General features: G+C 39.0%; 1 protein-coding gene across 3 annotated transcripts in view; it reads right to left on the bottom strand.

Moving 5' to 3' along the window:
• grid2 (glutamate receptor, ionotropic, delta 2) overlaps positions 1–16772 on the bottom strand; it is a 523204-nt gene that overhangs the window by 199516 nt on the left and 306916 nt on the right. For all 3 annotated transcript variants that reach the window (XR_014801858.1, XM_084947220.1, XM_084947219.1), the window contains exon 4: positions 2740–2945. Coding sequence is in view for 2 of the 3 variants with exons in the window: in XM_084947220.1 (XP_084803346.1) it covers positions 2740–2945 (206 nt within the window). In the remaining variant the exon portion in view is untranslated. The remainder of the gene's footprint in view (positions 1–2739; positions 2946–16772) is intronic.

Raw genomic sequence — 16772 nt, 5'->3', positions numbered from 1 at the left:
TTTGACAGCCAAATAAGGTCAAAAAATAAATGAATAAAAAAACAAAATGCACCTTTCATTGCTACAATCATATTAAACAGGAAAATGGTGTAAACCAATGAAGGAGTGGCGATATGTAAATCAATTTTTCTTGCACAATAAGGGATATTTTGACAACTGCCCACTGCTAACATGAAATCAGCTGCTTTCAAACACCTGCAGTGACAACATGTTAACACACCGTCAGTAGTAAAGAAGCCTGGCTCCATCTAAAGTTCGACCTTCAACAGGTAACAAATGGGCAGCCAGGCTCGCAGCAGTCTGGGCTCCATTTCTCACCCCTGATTCTACAGCAGAATTGCTCTGACCGCAACATTTTTCCCTGAAGTGCTCTTTTGGGCTGGTTTTTACTAACTTTGCCAATGGCTCTGTTTGAATACTTAAAAATACTGGTGGTGGCCAGTGGTACCACTCAGCCTAGTAGTAGATACAAAATCTTAGGTGACTTCATTCTCCACTCATTGTATTCACAAGATTTTGAGAAAACTTGTACTCTGATCTTGACCTTGAGGTCGAGGTCGCAGAGATACGAAATCATCTGAGATTTTTAGTAGATACAGCTATGATATCAATTTGAAACTCCAGTATTGCTTCGTACTCGAGTAACTGCATTCACAAACTTGGGTGTCCAGTTTGCCCGCCTGCCTGCTCGCCCAATGGCAGGGTGACGACAATACCTTATCAGCCTCGTACGGCTCAGGGGTAAAAAGTAAAAGAAAGACCTTGTGAGTCGCCTCATTATTACAGGGACCTCTGTCGTGTGGGACTGTAACTGAAGATTTATATTTTTACCTGAGAACTAATTACAGTATGACCTATTTATGTTTACCATTGTTGCACTCACAAATGATAATGTACATTAAAATTGACATTACAACTGCTGATCAATGGCATGTTACGGTCATTTCAGCTTGTCATGCACCTCTTGACTTTTGTTACCTGGCAAGCACAGAGCAGCCAGCGCCAACGGGTTGGAGACATAAGTGTGCAAGCAGGTTGGCCTTCACCACTATTTCAATGATATATCAAGTCAGGAGCTCAGAAAGAACAAGACACTACAACAACTTAAAAAGGTTAGATTTTTACAACCACTTTTCTTTCTTTGTTGAATCTTACGCCATGCAGAGATTTTTCCGAGTTGTGACACCTATCGTCCAGAAGAAGACTGCAGTACAGTAATATAAAGAGTGACGTAATGAGCTACTTTCTACAAAAAGCTTCATAATGCACTACATTGGATAAGAGTAACAAGTACTGCATGATGCATCAGGTTTGTTTGATTAACGACCTCAGCACTGAAAGTCATCTAAAGTGAGCTCTTTTCTGAATGCGAGTGCAAAGCCTTGAAGCTAAGAGGCCTACCGCCAGTGTATTTCCATGCTAAACTTAAAAGGCTGTAACACAGCCACAGAAACACTACGATACACAAACACTGATGCTAACACACTCACAGTCACACAATAACACCCCATTTTTCACCCCCCACCATCCACCCCCACCCCTGTCACGCCTCCAACCAAATTAGATTGTGATTGCTCTTTCCGAGGTCACTTTTAATTAAACTGAGATGAGAACATGACACATGGGATTAAGCCCCATCCTACCAATTCAAATTAAGAATTCATAACTAATGCTAGAGCCTATTGCTTTCAACCATGACCTCCATATCATTTATGTATAGGAGCAAAAGGAACTCCTCTAATTGTCTTCTTCTGAAGCGATAAAGAGTATGATGAGAGGGGAAGAGAACTGTGTGTGTCTGTTTGAATATGCATGTTTCCTAAAAATTACATTAAAAACATGCACCTTGTCTGTGCACCATAAATTAACACTGACTCGTACCAAGAGAAAGAGCGGGAGTGAAAGAAGTAAACCAATGAATACTTTCATATCTTCCCATCATGCTCAGGGCTTAACAAATAATACTTCAGTGGCCTTGAGAGGACTAACTCCAATAATTTCATCTGATCTGGTTAATAGAGACACACAGGGCTAACGTGAATTAGCAAAACATTCATTAAGCCTGGTAACATTGGTAGCGTCACAAGAGTAAACCCAATTCAAAATACCATTAATCACTTAACCGTGAAGAATGTAAGACAGATTCCTACTACATTTTTTTAATTTGCTACTCATGTAACAACATAAAATCTATATCTATAGTTTGCATATTTAATTTGGTATTCCATCAAAGCATTCAGCTCTTCCAGACTTGCTAACATCTTTATATAAAGTCCTGTGAGGCTATTTAAAATGTAAGCTACCTATTTAACATGCCATTCGCCGATTGAGAAAGGCTTAAACTATTGTTTGTAAAGGACTTTTTCTTTAAAGTAGCTCTCTCCTTTCGGTAAGACCTCAAAAGTCATAATGACTCAGTGGCTTTTGAAATTCCTAATTGGCATCCTTTCCATGCAGTATTAGAGAGGCATATGTCAGACATTTATGTCGGCCTTATCTGGATATCTGGGTGCATGTGCTGAAGGAGTGTAAACATGCCATTAGGGAACATACTTGAAACTGGATGACAATTTGTCTTGTCAACGTGTGTGATCATCTCTGCTCTCCCTGGCAGTGAGTTTGAAATGTTCGTCCTGCTCCAGTAGTTCTGGTTCCACAAAACTTCTAAAATGCCATCACTGGTGTTGTTTACCTACTTTATTAACTGACAAACGAAGGCCCAAATCTAACTTTCCTTACCTCGGTAATAAACGCTTTGGCCGTAGCTGGGCTCATGAACAACACAGCTCTGCGCAGTGTATCCCTATAGCGATGCAGCTCCTCCACACGCATTGTTCTGAACAGACTCGTGATCATCATGTTAATGTTGGATTCCACTTTCTGAAGGGATACATCCATCCCCTGCTGAGAGGTACTGTCAAGGAAATCCTCAATGCCACGGATATCTGGAAAAAAAAGATAGATAGAGGTGTAACTGTGCAGAACAACAACCACATTCTTCTGAAAGCATCGTGCAGAAAAATTACACAGGACTGGACAGGACATAAATATCAGACAAATATTAGAGGCATCACTGATCACTTTACACCATATTCTCTCTTTCAGTTGATGGATTATCTCTCTGCAGGAATAGGTTTAGTAAATATCTCTATTTATAAGCTCTTACTGGTAAGCAATCCTCACTATCACTACATTTGTTCGACTCAAGATTTTATCCTTTGTGTTATTTGAGCTCAGTGTTTCATTGTCTGAAAAGCACACACTGTATGCTACTACTACATAGCTTTCTTTATGGAAATTTCAATGCTGAAAGCATGATATAGACACACACACACACACACAGACATAGATCAGAAATACATTAAATCAAAAGCATATTGCAATAGGTAATTAGAGCTATTGTTAGTTTTTAGTTGTGGAAGCTTTGGTTCCAACATATTACCTTTGTAAATAAGTATTCTAACGTTTTACCTTTTGAAGTGGCATAATGCTTGCAGGTGTACAAAAATGGTAAGCTTTTATATTGTCCACTAAATCCAGTTAATAAAGTTAATGTTATCATAATCTGATTGTGACTTTTTTTGTAAAGTAGTGGGTTTCTAAATGTGTAACAAATGTAAACAAATCTAATTGAAATAATTCGATTGAAATGAGTGAAATCATCAACCCCCATATTGGTTTATTAAGCAAGACTTGCAGTAATTGCCTTGATTAACAAAGTAGTTGTTCAAACAACAAGATTTAATTGTGTTTTCCTAAACTTTTTAACTTGTGTAGAATGAATTAAAACAAATTTCACTCTACAAACTTAAATAAATCACTTCAAATCAGTGTAAGTATACTATGTTGATCCAACGTAATCTGATTACATTAAACCACCAAATGCCAAATGTGTTGGTTTGACATGATCGAAAATGGTTTATTGTACTTGGTTAAATTGTGTGCAAAAAGGGTGCCATGATTAAATTGTGTTCATCCAACAACAGATTTTTTTGAGTGTACTTATAATGAAGGACTAAAACATTAATAAGGTATAAACTAATAATATGTTTGCAAATAAACTCTAGACCAATAATGGACTTTTTAATATGAATTCACAATTTTTTAGGAGCCATTTCAAAACAAGTCCATCAAAATCTGTATTCCAAACATCTGGAACTGCAGATCTATGCATATGACACAGAACAATGGCTGCTCGAAATCCCTAAAATATCTGAATGTCCGATCTCTCACAGCAGATTTGGAGGTCTGTAGTTTATAGGTAGAGCACTGATATATGATTCACAGCTGCTCATATACGAGGCACATAATATTCTTGGAAACAGCTCACATCAGGTCTCATTGATATTTAAGCTTTAATGTGAAAAAAAAAATCACATTTTCATTCAACTTCAGTGTGATTTCCCCCAGATATGACACCACATACCAAATCTGAAATACTTTCATTAAATAGAGCAAGTTTCTGTCAGTGTTATGTCCAAAATTTGTAATGTTGTTCTGTCTCATTTTCTCAGTATGAATTTGATGGCAGCCAAATGTCAGAAGCAGAGCAAGGTTTGTTTTTGAAAATATAAATTTTTCGAAATATATCATGCTGCTGTGTACCAGTCAAGCAGCAGCACAGCACACATAACAATCTGGAGAATGAATGAGCAAATTAATCTCACATTGGTCAAACCAGAACTTATGTAATCTTAAGGACAATAAATATCCCTGTATACATACTTCATTACTCTAGCTATATGTTACGGGGGAAAAAAACCAAAAATCTTGACCTTTAATCCGACAGTGATTTGTTGTCGTTTTCGATATCTGTTAATACCTGTCCTAATAGAAGAGGAAACAGTAGCTAAAAAAATATTACTGAATCCATGATACTGTCTCACCACTAAGAGAACCAATAAGTCATGTCATTATTAAGACTTTTCAATGAGAGCACTAACCACTGTAATTATCTCCATTAAACTTATTTTTGTGTGGTAACAGAACCACGATGCTAGTATGAATATTTTTACTGCTTCTTCTGTTCTTAATGGGATACATTCCAGGTCAAGGTAATCCTAATTAAGGTATTTTGGTTGAGGCCACTGCTAATGATGTCAAAGGATGTGTATGTGTGTGTAGTTATGTAACTACCTAATGATCTATTTGATATGGAAAACGGATGACACCGCCGTCATTGCCAGTGTCGCGGCAGAACAATTAACTGGATTGATTATTCTTGTTAAGTCCCAGAGGGCTGGGGAGATGCTCTGATTTCATCAATGCCAATTTTAGGAGGTTTATAAAAGTATTAAGAGGAGAGAGAACAGCATTGATTCAGAAAAATATGGTATTTAGAAGTAAGACGAACATAATCCCTGTGCACACACACACACACACGCACGCACGCACACAAGCCAAAAATGATCACAATGAGTTCCTTGTGTTGTCAGTCTTTAAGTCGTTTAGCAATAGTAGGGTTACATGACAAGGAAAAATGTGACTTTTTTTTCTTTTTTTGTGCAGCATACAATACATACAGTATATGGGTGCAAGACTCCAGAGGACAACGGCTAAACACTCTGTCTGTTTACGGTTTAGTTTTAAATTGGAAGAAAAAGCTTCTGCGTGAGCATAAATGTGCATGCATGTAAATAAAACCTTCATTTAAATTACTGTGTCACTTTGGGTACTTAGTTGTGAGTGATGATGAGAAAACATATATCTCCATCATCTATCTATATATTTAAGGCTGGAGAAACAAAATTAACTGTAGTGAAACAAACTAAGTTGTCAGCAGTTTGGCTAATCATAACTTTCAGGGCCAACCCTCCGATCCCCACTATTTAATTTAATTTAGTTGAATTGAGTTTTATATATAGTGCCAAATCACAACAACAGTCACCTTAAGGTGCTGTGATAAAGACCCTACCATAATAGAGAAAAAACTCCAACAACCAAACAAGCCATGATAAGGAACTACTTGGGGACAGTGGGAATAAAGACTCCCTTTAAAAACATGAAGAAACCTTTAGTAGAACCAGGCTCAGAAACGGGTGAAGAAGAAACACTCAGTGTATCATGGGAAATCCCAAGCAGCCTAGACTTATTATAGCGTAACTAAAAGAGGATTCAGGATCACCTGATCTATCCCTAACTATAAAATTGATGGAAAAGGACAATGTTAAGCCTAACTTTGATCTGGTTACACATAATAGATACTAATAATCACAGTTACAGTTAAAAAAGCTTTTGCCAACAGAACAAAGAGAAGTCTGTATCATATCTATTTATTTGCATTTTTATGTTATAAATAATAGCTTGGGCCTGATCACGTGTCTGTCATGGTGTGCTGTTGTCTGCTCAAGGGTGGTGGGGCAATCTGCTTTTATTTGCCATCATCAATCCATTCTCCACCCTAGCTTATAATACAGGTTTTGTGTCTAATTCATTTGCCTTGCCCCATTCTGTGAGGACCTTAAAGAACAAACCTGACCATCTCACTGCATGCAGGTCTTTCCAGCCCACAGGATTAAGCAAAACGAATGTAAAAAAAAAAAAAAAAATGAAATTATAATAATAAAAAAAACTTATACAACACTTTTTATGAATTACTAATAGTGACTGATTGTAATACAGTGAGAGAAATGGAAGACCAATGAAAACAAACCAACAGGCAAGTAAACATCCAAACAGATGAGCTAGAAAGCCCACTGACTCATTCACTTTTAAACATACATGTCTTTGATGTCAAACTTTGGTTGAGTTCCTGCCTCCTGCTTCTCAGAGGACAAGGCTTGAGCATGTACCTCGCCACTGCTGAGTGGATCATTGACTGTCAGCTACTTAACATCAAGGAGCTTAGGGACTCAACAGTAGAGAAAAAGAGGGGTAAAATTGCCACCAACCTTGCCAGCCCAGGCAACCATCTGTTTGAGAGACATCCCTCTGTGACACAGTACCGGTACATTAACACCATGATCAACCATCACCTCAAAAGTTTTCCCCAAAGGGCTGTCACCTTACGCAGTCACTCAGTGTATCCACACAGTCCCAGGCTTCTTAATTTAACTGAGATTACAGTATAACTGCTGTAACGTTAACCATGCAAGTCTTCCTAAAACACAATCTGTATCTGTGTATTATTGACTTTCATATTATTGAAGAAAGACTGAAAAGACATGAGGGTAAACAAAAGCTCCAGTCATGTCTCCACTGAGGATGAGAAGAACCTAATTGCATTCTTGGAGCACTTTTCCTCCTAGTTGCGAGGCTGTGCGTCACTGCCTTTCATGACTTCTTTCAGTGAAATGAAAAAAGGCATTTTGTGACGAGAGCTCATCAGCTGGAATGGCTTTAATAATATCGTATAAAATAAGGTCAAGGCTTGTATAGCAAAAGGTTCAGTGTGTGTCCCTGAACTACCATTTGTTAGGATTCCCTCCTTTTGCCCTCATCCCATCTATTCCCCAAGTCCCTGGCTCAAACTGAAAGCTAGAGTTAATGTAGTGTAGCCGCCAACAGCACGCAGGGATTTCACCTGCATGTACCGAACAGCTCTGTGGTACTCTGTCTCTGCTCGGACGCCGCCACTATTTTCTCCCTTGCTTGCTTTCCCTCGATCCCTCTTGCTTTCGCTTAGTTTTTCATCTGAAACCTCTCTCTGTTTGCTTTCTGTTCTCGTGGGCTGAATTCTCATTTTGAGTGTTTGTGAAGTCCACACTGTTATTCCACTCCGAGAGGCAGATTCTGTGCCGTGTCTAATGTCCATCAATCCTGCACCAGAGACCAGTGTTTGCATTCTGCTAGATGTCAGTAATGATTTCCCTCAGATGGAAGTGATTTTTACTTTACCTATATAGCTGTAGCTGTTTTAACTTCCTCGACAAAGTAGAATTAATGTGAAATTAGACCCCAAAAAAAACCCTTTATATATACAAATAGCTTGGGCTTCTTAAATTTCTTAAAATCAAATTTGCAATTATTGATAAAAGTCCGCCATTTGGACAAGTTGGCATAATGTAAAAAGGACACATAGATAGAATGCGAAAAGGAAGTGTTAGCACATGCGAGAAGGCTTCTCTGTGTGTAGAGAAAGTGTAACATCAAACACCTGCAAATGAGATTCAGCTGATGCAACACAATATCTGCCTTCTGAGTTACCCCATTCTCCCTATTTCACCTTTCTGACTTGAAATCCTTCTCCACCTTCATGTGAAGGAACATACACAAGTTTGCAACTACTGACTACTCTGACTTTGTGCCTTTCCCTCCTCCTGCATTGTTTCATCAGCACTCTTCCAGCATGAGGCATTTAAAGCTTAAGTTGTTTGCATTTGTTTTGTTCCAGTTATATTAGAAAATACCCAAACTTAAATTGTAAAAGAGGATCCATCCATCCATCCATCCCTCCATCCCTCCCTCCATCCAAACAGCTTGATCAAGCTACCAGGTTTTTCTCCAATGATTTGTGCTTGCCCTACAGCCTGAAATGGCATTTGATTACACATTGTCCACATTATAATATGAATTTTTTGAGGCCACAGAATCCATGCTAACATAAATGAGTTTGGGACGGATTACCTTACATCCCTTTTTTTAATCAGGGTGAGTTTTTTTACATGGTGAATTGGGTTGAGGCCAAAGGGAGTCGTAGAGTATAATTCCAATCGATGTGTACTATTTCAGATTTTTGAAACTTGTGGATAATATGGTTTTAACAGAATTAAAATTATTGGCAAGGAATATTTTTTTTCCAGGTAAGGTTCTTTGTCAGAATCAACAGATGGTGGGTTCAAAACAGTTTTGTAAGTGGTGAGTGGGAAGAAAAAGCAATGGTGTAGGTGGGGGGAACAAATTTTGATAAGCAGTGTTTAGACGGAGAACCCACCGAATAGTAACAGGAGGCATATTTGCTTTCTCCTCGGCCATTACCTCTGGCTATCCGAATACCTGCCTCAGGCATTCCACTGTTGCTCAAAGCAGTGGTTCTTAAAATATAGACTTACCTTAAAAATGAAATGTGGGACTTCTTCTTGTAAAAGAATTCTAGAGAATCTATTTCTCATTTAAAGTTGTGGTTAGAAACACAGCCCTTTGGGCCTAGCCTAAACTTGGGAAGTTTAGTTCCATAGGAGAAATAAACGCTTTAGGTTCTAAACCATCAGCGTCTGACTGCCTATGGCACGACTCCTATCCCTATAGATGGACGTGCTGGTCTCCATTCACCACTTTTTTTATTTTCCTCTTTTTCTTGCTCTCTTTTTATTCGTTTTACCTTAAAGCCTGGGGCTTCACATTCTCCGAGTCCCCACAGAGAGCTTAACAAACACTTGTAAAAAACCAACACTTTATAAAAGGCTTGGCACCTTTTAGATGTGCATCACTTTCCTATCTCCACACAAACACACACACACCTACACACACACTACTCCTGCTTTCATATGCCTTAAGTGTCCAAATTCTTCTCCCCTGCTCTAAGCTGCCTTCTTTCTTCTTAACTGATATTTCTTTCTATATTGTTTGATCATGACCTTCGTGTGAGTTGAACTGAACTACCACTCTGGTCATTTAACAATGTCTATATCTAAGAAACAATGAATCTCCACCTGAATATAAATGAGTCTCTAATCTTATAGAGTTTTTCTTTATTTTCCTTTCTTTCTTCTGTTTTTTTGGATTAGCCTTTCCTAGTTTGTTTATGTCTCTCCAAGCCTCCTGGGTCAATAACTGAGAAAAAGAGATAATGTGTTTTTCTGCTAGTGGATATTATTGAGGACATGAAAATATATAGAATATTACGATTAAAATGTGCCACAGACAGAACATTAAATACTACAGGAACACAGGACCAAACCACAATAGCATGGTTTGGTCCTATGAAATGTTTTGTTGGATTTCCCAAACCTCATTCTCTTAATGAGGGTTAGATTATATTCTCTCTCTCACGTGGTTTTCAGGCCCACTGGACCCATGGGTCATAAAGGTGTGGAGATGCTGTGTCCCTTCACTGTTGGTTTGTGTGTGTGTGTGTGTGTGTGTGTGTGTGTGTGTGTGTGTGTGTGTGTGTGTGTGTGTGTTTGTATGTGCAGTGTGTATTTGTATAAGTGTGTTTTCCCTTACAAGGTTGCAGCATTGTTATATTTCTATCACCTACACCTGTCTGCTCCCAAATTCCCACACATTTTACCCTCTGCCTTGCGGGAATCTTTCTATATTTTCTCATGCTCTGTCCCAGCAGCAGATTGGATGTGGGACACAACAAATAAATAGCTTTGCCCGTGTGGCTTCTTATTGATCAAGACAGTGAAAAGATTTTCCGCTCTGAGAACTTCAGTGATTTTAGAAGAAAGGAAGATTTTGAAGCTGATGAGTTTTCAGAACATGAGTCCTTTTTTTTCTTTATTGGATAGGACAGTAGAAAGGGGGGTGGAGAGAGAATGAGAGGAGATGGTCTGAGACAGACTCAAAGCCAGTCCCTGCAGCGAGGACTCCAGCCTTCAGTACATGTGTAACTTGTTCAGCCAGGTGAGCTACAGCAGCAACCCCAATTTAGGGTCTGACAGTGAGTTTGAAGAGAAGGATTAGATCGACCATGAGATTGGCCTTCTTGCCCAAAGAATGAGCCAACTACTTGGTTGCCAAGATGGTAAAACCAGGGCCAACACAAATGGTGTTTACTCCTGTGCAGGACATCAGATGGGATTTTTAGCTTTTCATCGACATTGCCATCTAGAAAGTTATTTGTATCAGATGTTTCTTGATGTAAATTCTGATCCAGTAGCAACAAAAGTAAGAGGTGCACTGTGTGAGGACCAAAAATGGTTATGAAGACACAATATACATGCATCAGGAGAAAGATATACATATGCAACACACAGGTCAGAGTTGCCCTTTAGTTGTTGTATAGGCGGGATAAGAAAAGACCATTTATTCGGTCGGGCTGATGTGAATCTTTTCCATTTCTAATTAAGTTCAAAGAAGTAAACATCAATAGGATTCGGAAACCCTGCTTCAAGAAAAATATGTTTGGATTTTTTTCCACCCAAATTGTGGACAGAAGGTAAATGCCAGATTTTAACCATATATGTGGTCTATATTCTCCAAAAGTTGATTCTGTTCCTCTGGACGTGGCGTTTTGTGGGAGAAACGTTTCCCACAAACTGTGGGACTGAAGAAGTCACTTGGATGAGTGATGAAACGTTTCTCCCACAAAACACTACGTCCAGATGAACAGAATCAACTTTTGGAGATTTACTTTCCTGGATGATTGAGAATGCAACAAGATGTGGTCTATATTGTTTGAAATGGGGACAAAGTAAACATCTGTTAAAAGTTCATACATAAACTGTTATAGGTATTGACTTAATAACCCAGTAATACCATGAGTCCACCAGACCCATAAAAAAACTTCACAGTAGCCATTTTTTCAAGCTCTCCCTTTTCATCTTCATTAGCCCTCACTCAGTTGTGTCTTGTGCAATTTACTGTAGGCACAGTTCAAACACGGGTTCACATTCAGGACTGGAAATAGAAGTTGTGCAGGCAGACCCAGAAGGAGCAGCAGCAAAATGGACCACATAACAGTGAATAAAATCAAAGGAAAGTTTTCTTCAAAGATCAAGTAGACTTATGGAAAACAACTTAGTTCACTCTCTATTCAAGATCTGCCTGTAGTAAGGGCTACAAAGCATGAAGGTGGTATTTTCAAAGTCTTGGATGGTTATCTCAAGGGTGTGGGTGAACAACTATTAATCAGTCATAGTTTTCTTATAACACACACCTTTTGGTGCAACTAGTGATCTACCTGGGGCCACTGGGTGTTTCTCCAGACTGATTCAGCTGGTGGTGATCAGGCCCTAACTTGTGACCAGCTAGCATGACCTCCCTGACCTCTTTCAGTTTTGGTTGCTTGATGTCAAACTGGGTGCAAGGTGGAGGTGGGGATAGTGTTCCAGTGATCAAGCTTTTGATCTCCCAGTGTAGCTGTAAAAGTGGCTGAGGTAAGGCAAGGCAAGGCAAGGCAATTTTATTTGTATAGCACACTTTCAGCACAAGGCAATTCAAGGTGCTTTACATGATTAAAATAAAACACAAAAAATAAAATGTAAAACACTATAAAAGTAAAATACAAGAAAACATTTACAATAAAACAATAATCAAGACAATAATTTACATGAAAAAATTAAAACAAACAGGTAGAGAGCCATAATAGGATCAGTTACTCATAAGCAAGTCTAAATAAGTCAGTTTTAATTTTAGACTTATAAGAGTTCAGTGTCTCTGCAGCTTTGCATTCTCCCGATAGTGTGTTCCAGATGTGAGGAGCATAGAAACTAAAAGCTGCTTCTCCATGTTTAGTTCTGGTTCTAGGGATGGTCAATAAACGAGAGCTGGAGGACCTGACTGATCTAGATGGTTTGTACCATGATAGCAGATCCTTAATGTACTCTAGTGCTAACCCATTCAAAGATTTATAAACTAATAAAAGCACTTTAAAGTATGTCAGGTGGAGCCAGTGTAATGACTTTAGAACTGGAGTAATGTGCTCTATTTTCTTGGTTCTAGTGAGAACACGAGCAGCAGCGTTCTGAATCAGCTGCAGTTGTCTAATTGATTTTTTGGGTAAACCTGTGAAGATACTGTTACAGTAATCAAGGCGGCTAGAGATAAATGCATGGATGAGTTTTTCTAGGTCTCCTTGTGTCATCAGTCCTTTAATCCTAGAAATGTTCCTCAGGTGATAGAAGGCTGACTTTGTTATAACTTTTACGTGGCCCTGGAGGTTCAGGTCTGAGTCCATTATTACACCTAATTTCTGGCCTGATCGGTAGTTTCTAGTTGGACCAGTTTGAGCTGATTACTGATATTTAATCGATCTTTTTTGGGTCCAAAGATAAGTACTTCAGTTTTGTTATTGTTCAGTTGAAGGAAATTATGAGACATCCAATTATTAATTTGCTCAATGCATTTATTAAGAGTTTGGATAGGTTCAATATCACCTGGTGACATTGAGATATAAAGTTGAGTATCGTCTGCATAATTGTGGTAGTTAATATTATTGGTGGTTATAATCTGGCTTAACGGGAGCATGTAAATGCTAAATAAGAGGGGCCCTAGGATGGAACCCTGGGGGACCCCACATGTGATTTCTATATTTTGTGATACAAATTGGCTAATGGACACATAGAAGTTCCTGTTCTTAAGGTAGGACTTGAACCAGTCGAGTGCTGTACCAGAGAGTCCGGCCCAGCTCTCTAGACGTTCCAGTACTATATCATGATCAACGGTGTCAAACACCGCACTAAGGTCCAGTAGTACCAATACTGTGGATTTCCCACTTTGAGTATTTATACGGATGTCATTAAACACTTTGACAAGGGCTGTCTCGGTGCTGTGGTGCCTATGAAAACCAGACTGATAAATATCAAAGCGGTTGTTCATTGTGAGAAAGCTGTTTAACTGCTGGAAAACAGCTTTTCCAATAATTTTACCGATAAATAGAAGATTAGAGATTGATCTGTAGTTTTGCATTAATGTGCTGTCTAGGTTCTTTTTCTTTAATATTGGTTTGATAACTGCTGTTTTTAAGGCTTTGGGAAAGACACCTGATAGGAGGGATGCGTTAACTATTTGGATCAGATCCTCCCTGATGACTGGGAGGACCTTTTTAAGAAAACCTGTCGGTAATATATCCAAGCAGCAGGTGGCAGAGCTTAGATTCTCAATAATTTTATCGAGGTTTGATTGATTTATTGTTTGAAAGTGAGTCATTTTCTCTGCATAAGTGCTAATTGGGCTTAACGTTGGTATTGGGGTTGAAACTAATGTGCCAATCAATCTTCTGATTTTCAAGATCTTTTCAATAAAGAAGCTGGTAAATTCATTGCAGGCCCTGGTGGAGCTTAGTTCAGGGGCTATTGCCACAGGAGGAGTAGTTAATCTCTCCACTGTGGCAAATAATGTCCTAGCATTATTGTTGTTTCTATGAATAATCTCAGAGAAAAATGACTCCCTTGCATCCTTCAGGGCTAGTTGATACTTATTCAGCCTCTCTTTATATATCTCGCAGTGAACCTGGAGTCGAGTTTTCCGCCATTTTCTCTCAGCACGCCGGCACTCTCTTTTTTCATTACATACCAGTGGATCACTTCTCCACGGAGACTTCTTTCTACTAGAGACAGTTTTAATCTTGAATGGTGCAATCTTATCCATCATGTCTAAGATTTTGGATAGAAAATCATCTGTCAGTTTGTTTACTGAATGTGTGTTGGTGGATGTTGGTGATTTAAACAAGGTGGAAGTGTACATCAGTTTAAAATATTCAGCTGAGTTTTCTTTAAGGAAGCGTTTTTTAACAGTGATCTTACTCTGATTAGTACGGAGCCCCGGAGGGGACATGGGAGAAAAAAAAATTAAGACGGACTTTTGCGAGATCTCGCAAAACTAACTCGGGATCTCGCAAAAGTTTTGCGAGATCTCGCAAAACAAACTCGGGATCTCGCAAAACAAACTCGGGATCTCGCAAAACTTTTGCGAGATCTCGCAAAAGTTTTAGCCGCATTCTTCCCGTTAGCTTCGAGCTAACGGGAGGTCGAGACCTACTACAGCCGGGAGGAACACCGCTTTCCCGGCACATTGTGCCTCGACCTCCCGGTCGGCTTCGAGCCGGCGTCCGAAGAATGCGGCTAAAACTTTTGCGAGATCTCGCAAAAGTTTTGCGAGATCCCGAGTTTGTTTTGCGAGATCTCGCAAAAGTTTTGCGAGATCCCGAGTTTGTTTTGAGAGATCTCGCAAAAGTTTTGCGAGATCCCGAGTTAGTTTTGCGAGATCTCGCAAAAGTCCGTCTTAATTTTTTTTTCTCCCATGTCCCCTGCGGGGCTCCGTAGATTAGGTATATTGGCTAAGATGTTGCTATCAAATGAAATGCAGAAATGATCAGATAATACAATATCAGTAACGGCAATGTTAGAGATATTTAGATCTTTGCTAATAAGTAGGTCCAGAGTGTGTCCTCGATTATGCGTTAGCTCACTAATGTGCTGGATTAATTCAAAGTTATGGAGGACATCATTTAATGCTTTTGTTCCGCTATCTTGAGGTTTGTCAGTATGAATGTTAAAATCTCCCACAATTGCTATCTGGTCATAGTCTAGACATATTGCAGAGCAAAGGTCATTGAAATCATTAAAAAAGTTTGTATTAGATTTTGGTGGTCTATATATGTTTAGAAATAAAACTTTCTTTGGTTCATTTATTTCAGTAGCTAAATATTCAAAGGTGCTGAACTCACCTAGCGATACCTTTTTAAAGTTTAGTGATTGGTGAAAGATTACAGCAAGACCACCACCTCTTTTGTTTTTTCTGGTCTCACTAATGAAATGATAATCAATTGGGCAAGTCTCTATTAATACAGCTTGTTCTGAATTTCCATCTAACCAAGTTTCTGAAAGAAAGAGAACACGTATATCATGTGAAATGATGTAATCATTGATTAGGAGAGACTTCCCTGATAGAGATCTAATATTTAGTGCAGCTGCTTTAATATTTCTTTCAGTGATTGAGAGATTATTTTTGCACAGTATTATATTCAGATTCTGTACTGTTTGATTATAAGTACTTTTAGTGTGTAAGGATCTGTTGCTTATAATAACTGGTATTTTGCTTTCAGTATATGAATGAGAGTGACCGGACACATTTTGGTGGGAATGATGCAATCTGGTAACGGCGTCCGGTCGGTATCAGATATCAGACTCGGTTAGGTGGAGTGGAGAACCATATTGTTTATAATTAGTAGGTGGGTGTGGTCCCACTTTTGGTGTCAGACGAATCCCTCTGTTTATTTGGGTTTGAAGGGGTTCGGGAAACGACTTAAATGGTGATATGATCACTGATGATGATGATGATGATGATGATGAAGGTGTACAGGCATCAGCTGGTGAGTTTCTGCACAGAGTTGAACCTGCATAGTTGGCTGGAGTCGCTGTAATCTCTGCTGGAAGTGAAGTTGTTGGGGGCTGGCATAGTAACTCAGCTGTTTGAGCTATGTCAACTGATGTGTTTCTGCACAGCATTGCTGAAACTCTGTGTTTCTTTCGAGAGTCATCAGGTGCCGTTGTTTTTGGGTCAGCTGATATGTCTCTGGCAGGCTTATCACTGAAAGGTGCAAGTACGTCATGGTCTCTGTGTGATACAGCTGGTTGGCGTCCACTGTGTGTCTCAGCTGATACTGACGTCTTTATCTCAATTTGAGAACAGGGCGATGAGTTCACATGAGACAACAAGTTCAGAAGATAAAGCCTCTGACCTTTCTTATTAATGTTACGTTCATTTCTTGTAAACAGGTGCTTCCTTCAACAGAAAATCTTAAAATTATTTAGATATCGAATTGACCTTTCAGCACAGACAGTTTTAACAACCCTACTGAACGATTTCATCCTGCTATATTCTTCATTGTAGGGCGTTGCTGGAATCGGTCCAGATACATGGAGTTGCACCTTGTGGTTGTCAAAGTTCTGAAGTAAATCCAAAAAGTCTTTCTTTAAAATTTCGGATTTTTTCATAAGAATGTCAGCAGCTCCAGCATGAACAACAACTTTTTCTAGGTCTGGGTTATTCTCAATAATTGATGGAATCCTCTTTTACTGTCATTTGTGGACAATTAAAGACACTAGTATTGATGCATAGCTGTTCAATTCCTTTGATTGATCCGTCATGAATAATAGCAAGTGCTCTCCCTCGCTTGCTGTTCTCTGTTCTCTTTGCCCATTTCGTGCGGCTTGTTTTATCTT

Source organism: Perissodus microlepis, chromosome 12 (genome assembly GCF_051167445.1).
Source record: "Perissodus microlepis isolate ML-2025 ecotype Zambia chromosome 12, ASM5116744v1, whole genome shotgun sequence".
NCBI lineage: Eukaryota > Metazoa > Chordata > Actinopteri > Cichliformes > Cichlidae > Perissodus > Perissodus microlepis.
This window is presented reverse-complemented; position numbering and strand designations above follow the sequence as displayed.